Source organism: Quercus suber, unplaced genomic scaffold (assembly GCF_002906115.3).
Source record: "Quercus suber isolate HL8 unplaced genomic scaffold, Cork oak 2.0 scaffold_792, whole genome shotgun sequence".
NCBI lineage: Eukaryota > Viridiplantae > Streptophyta > Magnoliopsida > Fagales > Fagaceae > Quercus > Quercus suber.
The window spans coordinates 71,478-89,985 of record NW_027070228.1 but is presented as its reverse complement, the minus strand read 5'-3'; the positions used below and the strand labels follow the sequence as shown (position 1 = coordinate 89,985).

At 31.4% G+C, this 18,508-nt stretch overlaps 1 protein-coding gene across 1 annotated transcript; it reads right to left on the bottom strand.

Moving 5' to 3' along the window:
• Nucleotides 1-7,679: 7,679 nt before the first annotated feature.
• Nucleotides 7,680-13,256, bottom strand: LOC112038306 (ABC transporter G family member 1). The gene is made up of 8 exons (XM_024071107.2): nt 12,899-13,256; nt 11,539-11,618; nt 10,794-11,264; nt 10,603-10,689; nt 9,894-10,019; nt 9,569-9,763; nt 9,369-9,455; nt 7,680-8,472 (listed from the first exon to the last, which is right to left on the bottom strand). Exons 1-8 carry the CDS (start codon nt 13,215-13,217, stop codon nt 7,777-7,779), a joined length of 2,061 nt encoding a protein of 686 aa, XP_023926875.1. The 5' UTR covers nt 13,218-13,256; the 3' UTR covers nt 7,680-7,776.
• Between the last annotated feature and the right edge of the window lie 5,252 nt (nt 13,257-18,508).

Genomic DNA, 18,508 nt, shown 5'->3' with positions numbered 1-18,508 from the left:
TTTAATTTAACAAGTTATGTATGACAAAAGAGTAACTAGAGAGAATAAAAAATGCATTGGTCAACTATATAAATACATTATATGTTTTTAGTATAAATCCGGGACCCCTCCCACCATTCACAATGGGTACTTTTTTTTTTTTTGGCACAATATTACATCAATGTGTGCACTTTTCTTTAGTTTATTTTATTTTATTTTTCTTTTTCTTTCGCTGTTTTCATGGCTAAACTTAAACACCCCATTTTCTTTTAGACTTTTAGTTACTTTTCCAAGGGAAGGAAATTCCATTAGGACCATGGATAGCATTGTAATAAGAGGTTAAGAACGAACATCAAATTTTCCGTTCCCATTCAACCACCATCTCAACCGATCACACCACTCTCCAGACACGTAAAAAAATAAGGTCTGGAAAGAAATTCTCTTACTCTAAAACTTTAATATAGGATAGTAACCATCATTATTTCGTATCATTCTTTCAGATTTTTTTTCCCCATTTTTCAGAGGGGAGTTTGGTTATCACAAGTATGGAGCAATAGAGACCACGAAATAAAAAGAAAACGGTCAAAAAAATTAATACACCACTTGTAAAAAAATCTATTAGTCAAATGGAAACACAGGGTCGCTTTAAGTGTCCCCACTGTTATGGAGACATATCATGGAGAGAAAAATTTATTTGAAGATTAGGGGGGTGTTTGGTTGTGTCGTTTAAACAACAGTTTTCGTTGTTTAAACAACGTATACCATACATATTTTCATAACACTTTTTTCACTCACACGTTTTTTTACAACATTTAAACAACATTACTAAAACAATATTATCAAAGGAGCCCCCAGATCTCCTGTAACATATTTGAAACATGCTTACATCTATCTTCACCCTGCCCTAACCCTTCTTCCTTTTTTTTTTTTTTTTTTCTTATTTTAGTATCAGATATCATCCAAGTGCTCCTTCACACCCATATTTCAAAAGGAGGCATAAAGGGTTTTAGGTTCCTAAGGGTGGTCGCCCCACTTTGGAGCCCCCAAATCAACCCCCCTTCCCTTGCCAAAAAGGTGAGGCGAAAATGTATTATCTATTATGTATCTTTCAATTCGCTGAGAATGACTTCCATCAACAGTTATTTGAGTTCTTCAGTGAATTCATGTATCAATCTCAAACTAGGGTAGAAGAAACATCAATTACAACTGGTTAAAGATACATAGTTACTCCTAAATGTAGCATGTTCTATAAAATTCCAATAATAAAAAATAACATATTCTACTTAAAAATAATGGGCTAGGTGTTGGACTTGGACTTGGGGTTAGGCTTGGGGTAGTTCCTATCCCTCTTGGGCTTTATCTATTTTCCTTTCTTCACTTATAAGTAAAAAATATTCAATAATCAAAATAAATCTATTCATGGGGAAAGGTGTATAAGAACACCACAGAACAGAATACAAGCACAAAAAGAAATTGAAAGGGCATCATGAGATGCACAAACTCTCTTCTTTTTTCTTTTCTTTTTTTCCTTTTTCTTATTTATTGTTATTATTTTGGCTAAGATTAAGAACTTCGATTAAGGAGGCAATGACCTCAGACAATGAAAATAATTCATGCTGAAATTAAATTCAAATATTAAGCTACATTTTAAATTTATTCAGTAATGGATTTATCAACAAATTGATCAAAATGCAGAACCAACTTAAACAAATGAAAATCAACGAATACATTTTTAAACAGAAATATCAACTTATCTGAGATCTAGCCTTTTGTCTATGTTCAATATTATTCACTAGATCCTCACAAGTGCAGGCAGGGAACATATTTACTTTCTCCAGCAATCTCAGTTTCCAAAAGTAAATCAACACCTAAAATTTTTCGGCTAAGCACCTTTTGTCCTGGTGCCATGCAACTATTACCACGGGAAAACCTAAAAGTTTAAATAGAAATAAAATTTAGATATATTAAAAAAGACTAAATATGATTTGAGATAAAGGTCAATTACAATAGATATTTGATGACTTGATTACCAATAAAGGTAAAATTTGAGACCTTAAATTGATTAGAAATCCTGAAATTCCTCCAAATTTATATATCCTCTATTTTTCTTGATTTAGTCAAACTAGCCTAAGTTCTCTTGCCAGCTTTCAAGGACAACAACTTCTTTAGTTACGTCCATTAGTTCAATTATCCTATGTGAGTTTTTATGTGTGGAACTATGCTTTCAATTATCTTTAATAATGAATTCTAGGCTTTTTCATAAAGGCGGACCTAGGATTTCAAGCTAGGAGTCGAAGTATAAGAAAAAAAATCCAAGTAGATATTCATATAGTACTAACAAACTATATATTAACCAAGATCAATACACAAAATCATTGTTTCTTAATACATTAAGATGCAATCATTTACAAAAACAAAAAAAAAAAAAACAAAAAATACAAAATAATATTATTTGAAATGTCTATTTCTTAAGATGCAATCATTGTTTCTTCTTAGTTGATGCTCTATTTCTTAAGAGCATCAACTGTTGTATAAAAAAAAAAAAAAAAAAAATCACAAACCAAAACTTACTTTTGCTACATAGCATTTGAAATGTCTCATACAATAGTGTTTTTGGTATTTGGTATTCTAAATACTAAATATTTACCATTTAGAACACTTAATGCTAGTACTCTAATATTGGGTTGGCTAAGATTTTTTAATTTAAAATTTTGTTTTTGTTAAGTTTTTTAGTTGGGTGGTTACTAGTTGGGTGAGACTAATTAAAAGGAAGAGAGTCTAAGTTTTTGAAGAGTGAGGCACAACTCTAGAAATAAATAAACAAATATAACTATTAATTTTTTTTTTCTTTGGGTTAGGGGGTGCCCAATTTTTTTTTTTTTGCTTTTTTTTTTTTGGGCCGGGGGTCTTGGCCCCCTTGGCCCCCCCTTTAGGTCCGTCCTTGTTCATGGGGGAAAAATGGACATTTGCCTTAATTTACAAATTATGCAACAAAATGTCCATGTTTTGAAACTATTTAGCAAAATATCACTATTTTTGAAACTCGATTTTAACAAATCGAGTTATGTGTAAAACTTGATATCCTTAAAATCAAGTTATATGTATGATTTTAAGTGAAACTTGACATTAGCAATGTTGAGTTCACTTAAATTTTCAAAAAAAATTTAAGTGGCAAAATATGCATAAAACTCGACATTAGCTAATGTTGAGTTCTACTTGTAACTCGATTTTGTTTAAACTGAGTTTCAAAAATAGAGATATTTTGCTAAATAGTTTCAAGATAGAGGCACTTTGCTGCAAAATAAATTAGGAGCAAATGCCTATTTTCCCCCTTTTCATGTATGTATACGTACATATGTTGTATTGTTGTGCTGAATTTAATTAGATTTGACTTACCTCTAGTACTTTATAATAAAAAAATTCTCTTTATTTTAATGAAAGACTGTTACTTTATCCACTAACTAAATAAAATGTGAAAATTAAAACTCACTATCACTTGCCATTGTATATATATATATATATATTTTATGAGACTTGTCATTATATATTTAAAACAAAATGACATATCCAGTTAAAAATATATTAGAGGTAAACCAAACCCAATCTTATTTTCAATTTTAATCATTATCTATAATCTTATAAATTGGAATATTTTTTTAGTTGTATTTTTTGGGCTTTTAATGCAAATATATTGTGGTGGGCTTTTAATTCAATTATCACCCACAATTACACAACAACTTTAATGGGCTCAAATTAAATTTTTATGCGACTTGGAAACCAGAAATCTTGTGTTGCGATGGTAGTGAGAAGCCATACGGGCGGTTTGGTGAAAGCTTGGGCTTAAATTGGTACCTACACGATATCCATAGATTTTGCAGATGATTTAGGCATGAAAAAATTTGTGAAGCTAGCTGTGAAGGAAAGGATGTCAGGTCATAGTAGAGGGGGATTCCAAGTGTATTTTGGATGAAACAGCCAAGGCAGGGAAGTCAATTTGTTAGGAAGCTGCTCTTATATAGTTGAGGATGTGAGAAATCTCTAGTAACTCATTTGGTTGAGCCAATGAATCTTGAGTTCTCATGGGTTCCTAGAGTTAGTGATGAAATTGCCCACCTGATTGTTTAATAGGCCTATAGATCAGATATTTTTAGGGCATTTGTTAACAAAATTATTTTAGAAAAATTTACCAAAATAGTTAGTTACATTTTTCTTTTCTTATAAAAGTTTCTAAAAATTGTTCTTTAAAAAATGTTCTTAAGGCATCCATTAAAGTTTCCCAAAAATAAATGGTTTTTTGAATTCTTTGTTTTGAAAATATCATAATACGTGTTTATATATATATTTTTTATTAGGTTTGCCTTACCTCCAGTAGTTTTTTAATTGAGCATCTCTTCTTTTATATTAATGAGAAATTGTCACATCACCTATTAACTAAACATTTGATAGAGATTAAAACTTCCTACCACATGATTCTATCTTAAAGAGAAACTAATTAAATATCTAGTTGAAAAACTACTGGAAGTAAACCAAACCCTTTTTCACTTAGCTTGATCCAAAAGAAAAAAAAAATTAATGATAATAATAAGTAAAAAAAAAAAAAAAGTATTTATATTTGTTTAGTTGTTGAGAATGTGTGGTGTGGGAGTAAGTGATCCAAGCACATCTTTGGGCCATCCAAGGATGATTAAAGATCTATATGCGCATAGACAGGAAGTCCAAGGAGAAAAGGGGAACCAACCTGTGGATCGAGGTTCTCGAGGAGCAGAGACACCTTGGAAATACTTTAGGTAATCAACCATACTAGAAAGTAGAGCTCCAAGGAAGGCAACAGAGCCGTGTAAGTAACAAAAAGAAGAAATATCTAGGAAGGTGATTGCCACCTCCACATTTAATGCACTACACTAACTGAATTGGCCGCATTTATGAAGAAATGACACATGAACAGTGTTTTCATAACTCACAACCCTTTTTACCACCTCTAGAAGGGTCTTGATAGGACAAGCATCCAAAAGGTTACTTGGAAATTGTACAAATGGAAGGTTGAGATGAGACAAAGGGGACTATTCAAGGAAAGAATACCTAGAGAGAAAAAAAAAAAAAAGAATACATAATCTCATCATAAAGAAAATATTCTTGACCGTTGTATGAACAACTCATCCTCAGACTTGCCTGAGGACAGCTTTTACTTTAAATTTATGTCTCCTACTCTTGTAAAAATAACCTTATCTTAGTCAATCTTAAGTCTGAATTTGCTCACCTTTGTAGCTTGTTCATTAGACTCACTCTTGTACAAATCTATTGTTTAGGGCTTGTTGTGTTGGGTTATACTGTTCTAAGTGGGCTTGGGCCACAATTCTAGTCCCTACATGTGGTACTATAATATACAAATTTGTTTTATTTCTAGAAATAAAGCTAATTGTTAATTATATTTCTAAAACATACCCGTGCGACAAATGTGGGCCACAATTTATTATGTGAATTTGAATTTTAAATAAGCATTCATTTTTAGTTTTTTACCATTAGTTTTTTTTTTTTTTTTTTTTAACAAAATGTTTTAATTATTATTGAAAAACATGTTAAAAAAATACATGTTTGTATCGCATAAAAAACATACGCAATTGAAAATTAACGGATCTACTTCATTCGCAATTGATAACATGTACTATGTAAGTTTCAAAATTTAAGAACAAGAGAGCGTACCTTGATGCAATGAAATTCAAAACAAAAGATTAGAAGTACTTGGGAACACTTTTAATCTTCACTCTAATTTCACTTAATGCCCAAGAAGTGTAATCGCTCAATCAGTTTCCAATAGGAGAATAAGAGAGTGGCTTATACTCACATACACACCATTTCATTCCTTATATGATATTAATGAAAACCTTATTGAAATTATGTATGTTTCTCTCATTTTATTTGACTGATTATTTAATTGGACTAACCTTTTGGGCATTCCAATTGGGCTTTAATATGTAGCTTGGAGTAGAATCCAAAGGGAACAAATAAGACTCTAGTTCCAATGGGTCTTGGGCTTTTCTATCAACTCTTGATAAGTCTAAAGTTACCATTAATTATATTCAATACTACTATATGAATATAACTACACTCTAAGCCTTATTAGTAATCCCAAGAATTTATTATACATGCAACTCCTTTATTAAAATATTTGTAGTATTACAAAGTCATGAATGTTGATTGCCACTTTGAAGATTACTACATCTTAATTCTTGAGTACCTAGTTTAATCCTTCAAGTTATTCATCATATATTTATAAAATCCAATTTCATAAATATATGCTTTAGTAATTCCTTACTAAAGTGGTTGAGTCCAACACTCTGAATAACATAACCCATTAAACTTATCTTAAGGAAATAATTTATATCTCAGATTATGAATTCCATCTTGAGAATATATGTTCCATCAACATTAAATGTGGCTGCCCAACATACTGAGGTTTTGATCGTGACTTTAGATCTCATTTCTGATATATCAAAGCAACTTATATCTCATGATCAAGTTCATTATTCTTTTAGGATTTAGAGTTGATGTAAATAGAAGTCGTGAGATTTATTATTCATTTGACAGTCGTTAGGAGAATAATAAATCTCACAGCGGTCTAGTTCAATATGTCTTAACTCTTAAAACATATCAATATATCAACTAGAAGTCTCCACTGAATGATCAAGACAAATCTTCTTAGTTGATATGTTATAGTCTTCGCAGATGAAATGCCCAATTTTATCACCGATTATGAACTAAAATTATGAGTTTATAAAGAACTTATGATTTATATCTTCTATGACTAAATCACATAAATCACATATTATGCATCTCATGGACAAAGATAATGTCTCATTAGTTCATTTATAGATAATTTCATATAATTAAATAATTTAATTATTTATGACATGCCAATAAATTGGATTTTAGGGTATAAACCCCAACAAAACAAATGTCTTATGTTTTAGTAATTTGTTATTTTAACTTTATAGTAACTATACCTAAATGTTAAATAAAAAAACTACACACATATTATCCAATTCGCCTACCTTAGAGTTTCATGTTAGGTTAATAGGATTATAAATCCAAATGTGTAACATTTAAAATTGTTCCACTTGTACACTATCTAATTTATAACATATAATCTTAACATCTATATTTGACACTGATCCATTTATGCTTTGTATTAAATATTATAAATCTAAATTTGTATTCAGTGTCAAGTCATTTAAAATTGTGCCACTTTACACTATCTAATCTAGACAATAAAATCTTGATTATAAAATGAGCTTTCTTTGTTATAGGTAAAATAAAGAGATTAAGAGCTAGTCAAAAATCGTATAATTTAATTGACATCTCCTTATGTACTAAGTGCTTAAGAAAGAAAGAGTTTTGTGGGATAAGCAACATATTGTAAGTATCTTAAAATAAAATAAAAAAGATTAAGAGTTTTATGGTTCAATTAGTACCTCTTAGCATTTTTAACAATGATGTTATATTTACCAAATTATATATTAAACAAAAAAGTAAAATCAAGGAAATCCTAGAATTTCTCACAATCAAATATCAATGTACCATCATTTTTTTTTCATTAATAATAATTAATACACCAACATACTTGGAGTCTTGGACCCGGATAATTCAGTTTATAATAGACATGTGCTTGCAAAAAAATTTAAAAACAAAACAAAAAACAAACATTAGTAGAAGATAGTCCATTTCCTTAAATTAACAATCAAAGAAAACAGACTTATTCGTTAGTTGTATAACATTATTTTCTAATATTACCGACAACATCTAGCTCTGCTGTATAGCCCCCCCATGCATGGGTGTACTAAAAGGATTCACCATGACTTGTGCTGTTTGCTTGGAACGTGCTGACATGAAACTTGCAACAATAGGCTTTACGTTTTCAATGGTCTTGATGATAACCAAGAACAAAAGTCGATACAAAGCCACCATTCCTAGCAAGATAGCAAGATCAACCCACTTAGAGTAGCTCATTTCCACTTGCCATGTATCTCTCAAAATTTCTTCACCTCTTAGATTGATTGGCCCCCCGGCATTATCTCTGGGAAATGTTAGCCCTTCAAACTCGTTCTTGAACAATCCTTGGTATGCATACTTGTGGAAAGCAATGTAGTACAATGGGTATCTCCAAAATGGATTGGGAAGATCATTCGGATATCGAAAAAATCCACCAACTAATACCATGAGCGCTTGAATTCCAGCACCAGTTATTATACCCATCAAAAAATTAGGCACCATGCTTGCAACAGTCATCATTAGGCTCTCAACTAACATCATGCAAGCAAATAACACAGCAGCAAAATAAAGAAAGTGTTCAGCATCTCTCTGAAGTCCTGGAGGGTAATAAGCTATTGCCCCTGGAATCAGTGAAATCACTAGCAAGAATGGAAGAGCCGAGAATGTGTTGCCTATAACGAATGCACCAGTGCCATAATGTCCATTTAACCTTTCTCGTTCAAATATCTGGAGAAATGGGAGGGGGAAAAAAAACATGTGAAATAATTGAGTATGACATTAACAAAGCTTCAAATTTTGGATTAATTGCACTTTCCGCTGCATCTAAATCATGGAATTAGTTCTAATGTCATTCTAATCTATAAAATCGAACAATCAAACTTGATTTATTAGTAACAGGCAAGCTGGGCTCGTCACTACAATTTTTTGTTGATTTAGAGAAAGGAAGTAGATCTATGTACATAAAATTGATTAATAGGGGTGTGCATGGGTCGGTTTGGGTCGGGTTGAGGAGATTTTTTGACCCAATCCACCATGGTGGGTCAAAAAAAATTCAACCCAACCCAACCCATCACATAATCCAACCTAACCCAACCCAACCCAACCTACATGGGTTGGGTTGAATCCATGGGTTTAACAAATTATTATTATTATTATTATTGTTAAATTGAGTAGAAAAAAATATAAATATTAATATATTAAAAAAACATAAAGATTAGTATCAATGTAACTCCTTAAAGGCAAACAATACTAATGACTAAACAACAATAGTAATTTATTAGGGTTTGTGTAAACTAATTGGGTTTTATATAGGATAAGAAGAACTGATTATTTTAAAAATTTTATTAATTATATAATATATTATATTAAAAATTATTAAATATATAATATATTTTAAATATATATTAAATATGGGTGGGTTGGGTCGGGTTTGGCGGGTTTGTAATTTTATGACCCAAATCCAACCCGACCCGCTATAAAAAAAATTTTGTAACCCAACCCAACCCACTAAGCCTTAAAAACCGACCCAACCCGGCAGGTTGGGTTGGGTTGGGTCAGGTTTGGCAAGTCGGTTGGTTTTCTGCACACCCCTAATTAATATTTAAATGAGAAACAAAGCAAACCTTCATGTCCTCCACAAAAGAAGGGAATCCACCGATGGACATGAAAGTTAAGAATGAAGATACAAACATGATCAGTGAACCTCTAGCCTGAAAAAAAAAAAATTTGCAATGATTAATTTAGCTTTTGAATTGATCCTAATTTGCATTATATATCATATGTATAAGGAATTAATATTTAATATATCTCTCTTAAGAATTACCTGAATTGATCCATAACTATAGCCAACATCATAAAACACAGTGGCTAGGCCTATAGCTAATGCAACATAAATAGCTAGCCGCAACCAGTAATAGCCTAGATCACGGAACATATTCACAAAAGACCTTTTCGTAAGAACAAGACACTGAGTAACGAAGCCAGCATGGCTTCTCTTCATCTCTAATGTTCCACAATCCTGAAACCAACATAAATTTTTCACTCATTAATTTTGTTATTTGTTTTTTTTTGTAATTGATTTAGAAAAGATTATTTGTATATGCTGTGTAAATTAGACTGTAAGATTAATTTCTTGCTTAATTAATTACCTGTTTACAAATTTTTGCTACTTGTCTTTGAACTTGTTGGTAAGTTTCAGATGATTTATATGACTTTCTAAGAGACTCTATTGCTTCTTCTGTAGGTATTCCTCCATCTGAACCTTTCTCAAGATCCTACAAAAGATTTATATCCAAAAAAAAAAAAATATTAGATTTATAAGGAGGTGTTTCGAAGATAAGTACTTGCAAAAGACTAAGTTGAAAGGAAAATCACCTCTATTTAAAATTGATTTATTTCATGGTTCAAATTAATTATTACTAATGTGTTGTATAGTATATGTATCTAGTGCCATGATCTTCTATGTACAGGATATTAATTATATTTTAAACCAAATGAACTCACTCTATTCCAAACAAAATGGAGGATAAGTATCTATAAAAAGACATTAATTAACCAGTTCACCTACTAAACTGCCATTGATAATAGGTTAAATTACATATTTGGTATTCAACCTTTGACCTTTGTTTCATATTTATTCTTATGTGTTGCAACCTATGACATAGCATGAATTTAGTTTGTCATGTCAATATTTTCATCCAATTATAAGGAATTTTTTAAAACAATTTTGAAAATGTAATGGCCAAAATGAAGCATTTAAAATATAAGGTCAATTTTGAGATAAAGGTTAAAGGTTAAGGACACAAACAAAATTTAATATCAACAAACTACCGAACATAAGAGCCAAGGGTCACTTACCTTTTCAAAATCCTTGTTTATGGTTTTAAGGAAGTGATCAGATGGATTTTGGAGAGTCGGGCAAGGAAAGCCATTTAAAGCAAAAAACTACATGAAATTGAAAGTGTGAAACTTTAGTTGTATATTAATTGCAACAACAAGTGAATATGTATATATATACACACACACTTCAAAAACATTAGAGAACTTACCTCAGTTGCTTCTGAAGCAGGACCAAAGTACACTGTTCTCCCTGACGACAAAAGGCAAAGATTGTGAAAGAGTTGGAAGACCTCACTGCTGGGCTGATGAATGGATGCAACTACAGTCCTTCTAATTCCATCCCATTGATCTAACTTTGCAATTCTGCTCATCACATAATATGATGCTGCACTGTCAAGTCCACTTGTTGGTTCATCAAGGAAGAGAAGCTTTGGGCGTGTCAGGATCTCTATGCAAATGCTCACTCTTCTCTTTTGCCCACCACTGATACCTTTGACTCCCCACCCACCAATTCTTGTGTTCATGGCATCTTGTAACCCCATTTCTTTTATTGTCATCTCTGCTCTCTCCTTCTTCTCTGACATTGACATGGAGTCTGGGAGTTGGAGCTGAGCCGAGTAATACACAGCTTCTCTCACCGTTAAAGTTGTCATCAAGGTATCATCTTGTGTTAGATATGCCTATATTTAGGTTAAGGTAAAAATTAAACTAGTATGTTTAAATGGCTAAGAATAATTAAACTAATTTATTGGCAAAACTTTCATCACTTAGTGCACTAGACAAGACATGGTGTAGACATGCAAACAATTTTAGACACACGTGTTTCTAAATCTTGTTCGTCCAATTCACTAGAATGGACCCAAGTCAAACTCTAATTTCTTTAAAGAAAATATTCTCTTTGATTTGATAAGGAGAAGAATTTTTTTTTTTTTTTTTTTTCCTTTTATCTCTTACCGATGTTCCAAAAGCCAGTTTCTGTTTATGGCCATTGATTAGAATTTTCCCCAACTGCCTTGTGTTTGAACCTAATCTTCCTGCCATAAAAGACTATTTAGACATTTGTCAATGAGTGATAATAGTTACACACTACATGTATGAACAAATCGCGGAAATCATGCTTTTAGTTATAACTTATAATTGTGAAATTGTATTTTTAAAGTACTATTTCAACGTTTCATATTAATAAATAAAATTGTGTTTTTAAAACAAAATTTCAACTAGAGTATAACTCAGCCTATATATAACAATGCTCTTCTGAATTGTCAAATCATATTTGCTTATATTTTCTGAATTGTGTTTTTTTTTTTTAATTAAAAAAAAAACCCAATTTCTAGCAAAATAATATTGTGTGGTGGGCATTCAATTTCTTTTCTGACATTGACATTTTTCTTGTTGGTTCTCATAGTATATGCAAAAGTAGTAACATAATTGCTTAAGCAGGGTTTTTTTGCCCCTAAAAAATAGCTTTCTTTTAAAAAGAAGATTATAATTGAAGAAAAAGGGGTTGGCAAGTGTGGTCACTACTCCAACCCACTTAAATCCGAATTTGATATTGTCTAGGACCACTCAAGTAATAGTCAAGCTTGCTAATAGTCGAACCCACAACCTCAAACTTGCAAAGTAATGGAATACAAGCACTTAACAACCTCGTTGGGTGAAAAACAGTTGTGGGCACACACATAATGTTCTATATATATATATATATATGTATATGTATATATTTCATCTTCTTCCTTACAAAATTAGGAGACATGCATCTCAAATTGCTAGTAAGAGGAACTTGCAGAGGCCTTCAACTATGCCCTCAACTATTACAACGATGTCAACATGCTCCTTTCCATTATAGTTCATCACATTTTCATCGTTAACCCATCTGAAAACCACATAATTTTTCTATTTTTTGGTCCAAATAACTACATTTTTTATATAGTTGTACAGGAAAATTCTAATAGATATTAACGAAATGAGTGCATAAATATTGTTTCAATGCAAGAGATCGTATAAATTTGTGAATTTTCTTAGTTAAAAAAACAAATTTAGGGTTTGTTTGAAATTTGCTTATTTTGCTGAAATTGCAAATTTTTTGTTAAAAGTACTGTACATAAAAGTAAAAATTAATTTAAATAGTATAGTAAAACTCATAAATAGTATCAAAAAATACAGTGAGATTCATGAATATTAGTAAAAATAAATTAAATAATAAAATAAATTAGCAAAAATAGTCTTTACTAAACGGGGACTTAAAAGTTAGAAGTAATGTTAAACTTAAAAGGTGTAAATAGTATTTTAGGCAAACAAAAAAAAGATGATATACCTGCTAATGTATCAAGGAGGGTAGACTTGCCACAACCAGAAGGACCCATTATGGCCAAGAGCTCCCCTGGTCGTGCATAACCAGTCACACCCTCCAGTATTGATTTGCTACCTTTCTTTCCATTAACAGTCACCCACAAATCCTCCCATGTCAAGAAAACACCATCCTCATCCCCCATACTTCTAACAACAACGTTTCCACCTCTGTTGCTTTGCATTGGATTATTTATGATTTCCACTTCTAAAGCTGTGGAACTCAGAGTTTCGGAGTTTTGGTTAGGTTCAAGATTTCTAGCATTTGGTTGAAGAAGCGAAGCCATGACCAATTGTGTGTGCAAATGAAGGGATAGAGAGGAGGACTGCTTTGAGAGCTTAGTACTTAAAGGCGTTGCTGAGAACTCAGCATTTATGATATGACTATGACCACGTGGTTCACGAGTTCACAATTCAAATGTGAAACCACATATTTTTTGGAATCGGTTACCGATCATATTTTGACAACTATACATATATTTGCAATTGGTTGGTACGAGAAAAGACAGATCTTTTATGACCGCACTATTTGCCATCGTTTTTTCCTATAATTTGTTTAAGTGGTCCATCGTAGGACTCATCAATTTTTTATCTGTTTGCTCACGTTAATCAACTCAAACTAATAGCAAAATTTATGACGTTGAAATTGTTTTTCTAAACTTTTTCAAGATAAAATTGGGGTTCCTAAGAATAGTACTTACATATAGTAGTGTAATTTAATAAATGAAATGAGAAATTACATTTTGCCCACCTATGATTTGCCTTAAAAATACTTTGCTTACCTGTAACTTAAAAATTAACATTTTACCCACCTGAGGTTAGCACTGTTTGTCTCCCGTTACCCATATTTGTTAAAAACAAAGATAAATTTATATTTTTATTACCATTTTATATCTCTCTCCTCTCAAAACATAAAAACCTAAAAAATCAAGAGAAAATAAGATCTAAAAGTTAAGTTTTGTAAAAATTAAAACCTAACTTTTACATATTCTTTTCATGTATCAACTTTTAGATGTTCTATTTTAACACATTAAAAATTGAAATTATGCATTTTCTACTCTCAAAGAGTGCGGGGTGTTGACATGAAAGTTTTTGCATTTGCTATTGCCAAAGCAAGCAAATTCTACTGGGAGTTAAACCAATGTAGTCAATACCGTACCAGTATTGAAACGCCAACGTTTCATACTAGTTTGAATACCGACTGTACCAGCCATACCAGCCAATTTCGGGTAATATCGGTTGGTATAGAAAAAGATTTTTTATTTTTATTTTTTTATTTTTAAGTTTTGTAATTTTTGAATTTTTGTAAGGGTAGAATGGTAACTTACTTGCATTAACTTATTAGTATTATTTTTTTTCTTAGTATGCAATGAACAATTAAGTTTTCTATTTTTTATATTGTGTGTTTTTTTTTTTTAATTGACGCTAAAGTATAAAATTATGAATAATTAAATTGTCCTTAAATGTTCTTTTGACGAAAAGTTTGGCAATTGATTAAGAAGCTGTCCTTACTCCTTAGTGATGGCATTAGTCCAAGCCATCTGTCGACTTTATGAGTAATAATAAACATTTCTGTTTAGGGTCTTTTTGCTCAGTAGGAAGTCTTCAATTGTTTTAAGGATATTTGTTTTTACATATTGCAGGATATGACTCACGAATATCTAGGATATGCTCCACGAATATCAACTAAATTATGCGTTTTCTGTATGTGAATTTAGCTTAAGCTGTGATGCGTCTAAGAATAAGACCTGGTGAACTCAATTGATTTTTTTCAATTTTTAATGTGTTAAAATAGAAGATTTAGAAGTTTATACATGAAAAGAAGATGTAAAAATTAAGTTTTAATTTTTACAAAACCTAACTTTTAGATCTTCTTTTCCCTCAATTTTTTAGTTTTTTTATGTTTTGAGAGGAGAAAGACATAAAAGAGTAACAAAAATACAAATTTACCCATGTTTTTAATAGAGGTGGGTAATGATAGATAAATAAAGCTAACCTCATATGGATAAAGTGCCAATTTTTAAATCACATGTAGGCAAAGTATTTTTTGGACAAATCATAAGTGGGCAAAGTGTTATTTTTCCTAAAGAAAATGAAGGTTTGAATTCCATCATTCTTATTATCAAATTATTAATATATATGAGATAGGTTCAAGTTATATCTGGTGTAAAGAGTTATACATTTCCTAAACCATATATTGGATTTAAGTAGATTCAACGGTAAAAAAAATGCACTTATTAATGCTGATATTTTAACAAGGATCTCATTTATTATTCTTATTTATAACATTTCATACTTATCTCTAATCCCAAAAATAGGTATATTGGTGTCTCTTTCTCATCCACTACACGTTTCTCTCTCCTCCATTGCTCCTCCACCTCCCATTTTCATAAGGTTCCACTTCCACACCACAGCCACATAAAATCTAATACAAAAAATCCGAGACAACAAAGTCTAGTGACAACTACTTATTCATTAGAACCGAGGTATGTAGCAATTATTTTGATACATTATCATGTGGAATGGTACGGAGGATATTGAAGCATCACTGCAGGCCTAGTTCACAACAAGAATCAAAGTTATTATTAGGATAAAATGTGAGATTTGGCATTAAATACCATTAAATCCACAAACTCCAACAAAGTTAACCTTCTGTTTATCACCGAAAAAGGAAGGCAGAGACCAAATATTAGAAGCCCTGGTACACAACCCCAGCTTATATGCCATGTGTCTCAGAGCCAAACTTGCACGGTTTTCAACCCTCACACAGTGACAGGTCATTCATTAATCGTAGCAAAATGTAATATATTTTGCTAATAGCCAAAACTTGTTCAATGACATCAATGGTAATAGTGAACAAGTTTTGGCTTTAAATCTTTCTTTATTAATATTACCATCGATGTCATCGAACAAGTTTCTTTAAACGTGTCCAAACTAAAAAATGTAATATGTTTTGCAAATAGCCAAAACCTGTTCAATGACATCAATGATAATAGTGATCAATGTTATATTACATTTTTTTTAATAAGGATAATAACTTTGATTCTTGTTGTGAACTAGGACAGTAGTGATGCTTCTATATCCTCCGTACCATTCCACATGATAATGTATCAAAATAATTGCTACATGCTTCGGTTCTAATGAATCAGTAGTTGTCACTAGACTTTATTGTCTCAGATTTTTTCTATTAGATTCTATGTGGCTGTGGAGGTGGATCCTTATAGAAATGGAGGTGGAAGAGCAATGGAGGAGAGAGAAACGTGTAGTGGATGAGAAAGAGAGAGCATAGAGAAAAATATACTTATTTTTGGGATTAGAGATAGGTATAGAATATTATAAATAAGGATAATAAATGAGATCTTTATTAGAATATCAGTATTAATGAGTGCATTTTTTTTACCGTTGGATTTACTAAAATTCAATGGTTTAGAAAATGTGTAATTCCTTAAATTTTTGTACTGTTTGGAGAATGAATAGTGATTTTTACCTTTTATCTACCAATTTTTTCAAATACACTTTTCAATCGATTCTCTATCTCATTTTCTATCTCATTTAAATATTATTCCTTCATTTATTATTTATTTATTTTTTTAACAACTACACATCTTCCAATATTTTTTTATTTCACACATGATTATTATAATAGAAAAAAAAAATTTGAAGAATGAACAGTAGCCCATCAGATTTGATGAGCTACTGTTCATGAGCCAAAATTTTTTTAGAATTTAGAGTTTAGAGAATCTATTGGAGACCCTTTTTTTGGTCTCATTCTCTATTATAAAGAATATTTTGCCTTTAGCTATACCATTGGAGATGCTTTAATATTACACTACTCAATATTTTTTAATTGGATGCAAATTTTAATAAATCAATCATTGATTATATTATCTTTGTATATTCTCCAAATTTGCAAAATTTCAAGGTGATCAAAGATCAATAGTCATGTCATCAATCAATTGTTTAAATTCAAGTTTTTGTAGTTTAAAATATTTCATAAAATATGAATTTGTGAATTGATAGTAAATAACATCTGATTGGTATAAAAATTGGCGTCTGTAAAGTTGTAATTTATAATTATGTGTTTTGTTGGCTTTTATTTCGTGCCAAATTTGATTGTAATTATGTTCAATCTTTTGTACCTTGTATTATTTATGGGATTTCATTGTAAGGATTGTGTGTGAGAGAGAGAGAGAGAGAGTGTGAAGACCCTAGGCAAATTGAAGACTAGGGTGTTTTCGCGGGTAGCTCGCAACTAAGCATCTCACAAAGTAAAGCATATGCCCTACACATGTCTAGAATGCAAACAGTCAGGACAAGATGGAGACAGCTAGTTTTCACAAGTATCTCGCGGGTAAGGCCTTCCTGCAAAACACCCGTGAAACATTCTATTTTGCCAGATTGTCTTATCTGATACACATTTTCTATATCCACACTATATATATCCACATTACCCACATATGTTGAGGAGTACTTCTAAGAGAAAACCCTAGCGACAAACCTTGAGAGTTAGAGATTGTTATACCCACATTTCTCTACACAATTGCTTGTGGATTTTCCTCAACTCCTACCTCTCCATTTCCATACCATTGAGAGGTTGATAGCCCAAACACTTACCACACCTTTTCAGAGTGTTCAGTGAGGTTTTGGTGCTGCTGGGAAGCAGTAGAAGAAGTCAGGCTTTGGCAGATGCAATCGGGCATATTGCGGGATTCGGAGAGTTAGACAAGACATGGTTCTGAGAAGCCTTGTTGGAGTAGAAGCTTGGAGGGCTTAGGTGCATTGAGTAGATTAGGCTTGGAGGGTCTCTTGCCATCCTATGTATCCCAACTGATTGTTTAGTAGATCGATTACTGCTTAAAGGGCGGCGAAGAGGTTTTTCGCCTAGTTCTTCGGTTTCCTCTTTGATAACACATTGGCGTGTTATCTTGTGTTTACATTGTTCTTTCCTACTCTTTTACCTTTCATTTTACTGCTGTGTTATTATGATTATAGTTAGAGCAATTTGTTTGTTTATTCGCTTGCATTTACTCTATTCCGCACTTAGTATTAAGTTAGAGTAAAATCAATAAAGCCGTAATTTAACTTGGGGGTCTAAACAGCTCTTGTGTTTTAACACATTTTCGAGCTTTTAGCATCATATTAAAAACATATAGAACATGTAATCCAATAGTGAGATTTTCAAAATATGAATTTAATAACAAGTTATTGGATGGTGTAACATTGCTTAGAGTTACACCAGGTGTAACTTGGATCTAACAAAAAAAAAATATATATATATATATATATATCCAAATAATGCATTAGATTTTTTTTATTTGAAGCCAAATGAAATGGGTCCAAATTTTGTATGACAAACGATTTTTTTTTTCTTGGTTGTAGAAAAAAACTTTATATCAATAATTCTAGAATAACATCCTTTCACACATCTTTTTCAACAACTCTCTTAGAGCATTCATATTAAAGCTCTTAAATGCAAAAAATTAAAAAAAAAAATTCTATTTTTTTAGCATTTTTGAGATAAAAACACCTCTACATTAAAGCTGCTAAATTTTAAAATTTTTAAGATTCAGCTATAGTA

Bases quoted from the DNA above. Each gene is read 5' to 3' on its own strand.
- LOC112038306 (XM_024071107.2), bottom strand. From the start codon at position 13,217: ATGGCTTCGCTTCTTCAACCAAATGCTAGAAATCTTGAACCTAACCAA. The intron at 9,764-9,893 runs GTAATTAATTAA...TGTTGGTTTCAG, and splicing joins TAGCAAAAATTTGTAAACAG to GATTGTGGAACATTAGAGAT. The intron at 9,456-9,568 runs GTAATTCTTAAG...TTTTTTTTTCAG, and splicing joins ATAGTTATGGATCAATTCAG to GCTAGAGGTTCACTGATCAT.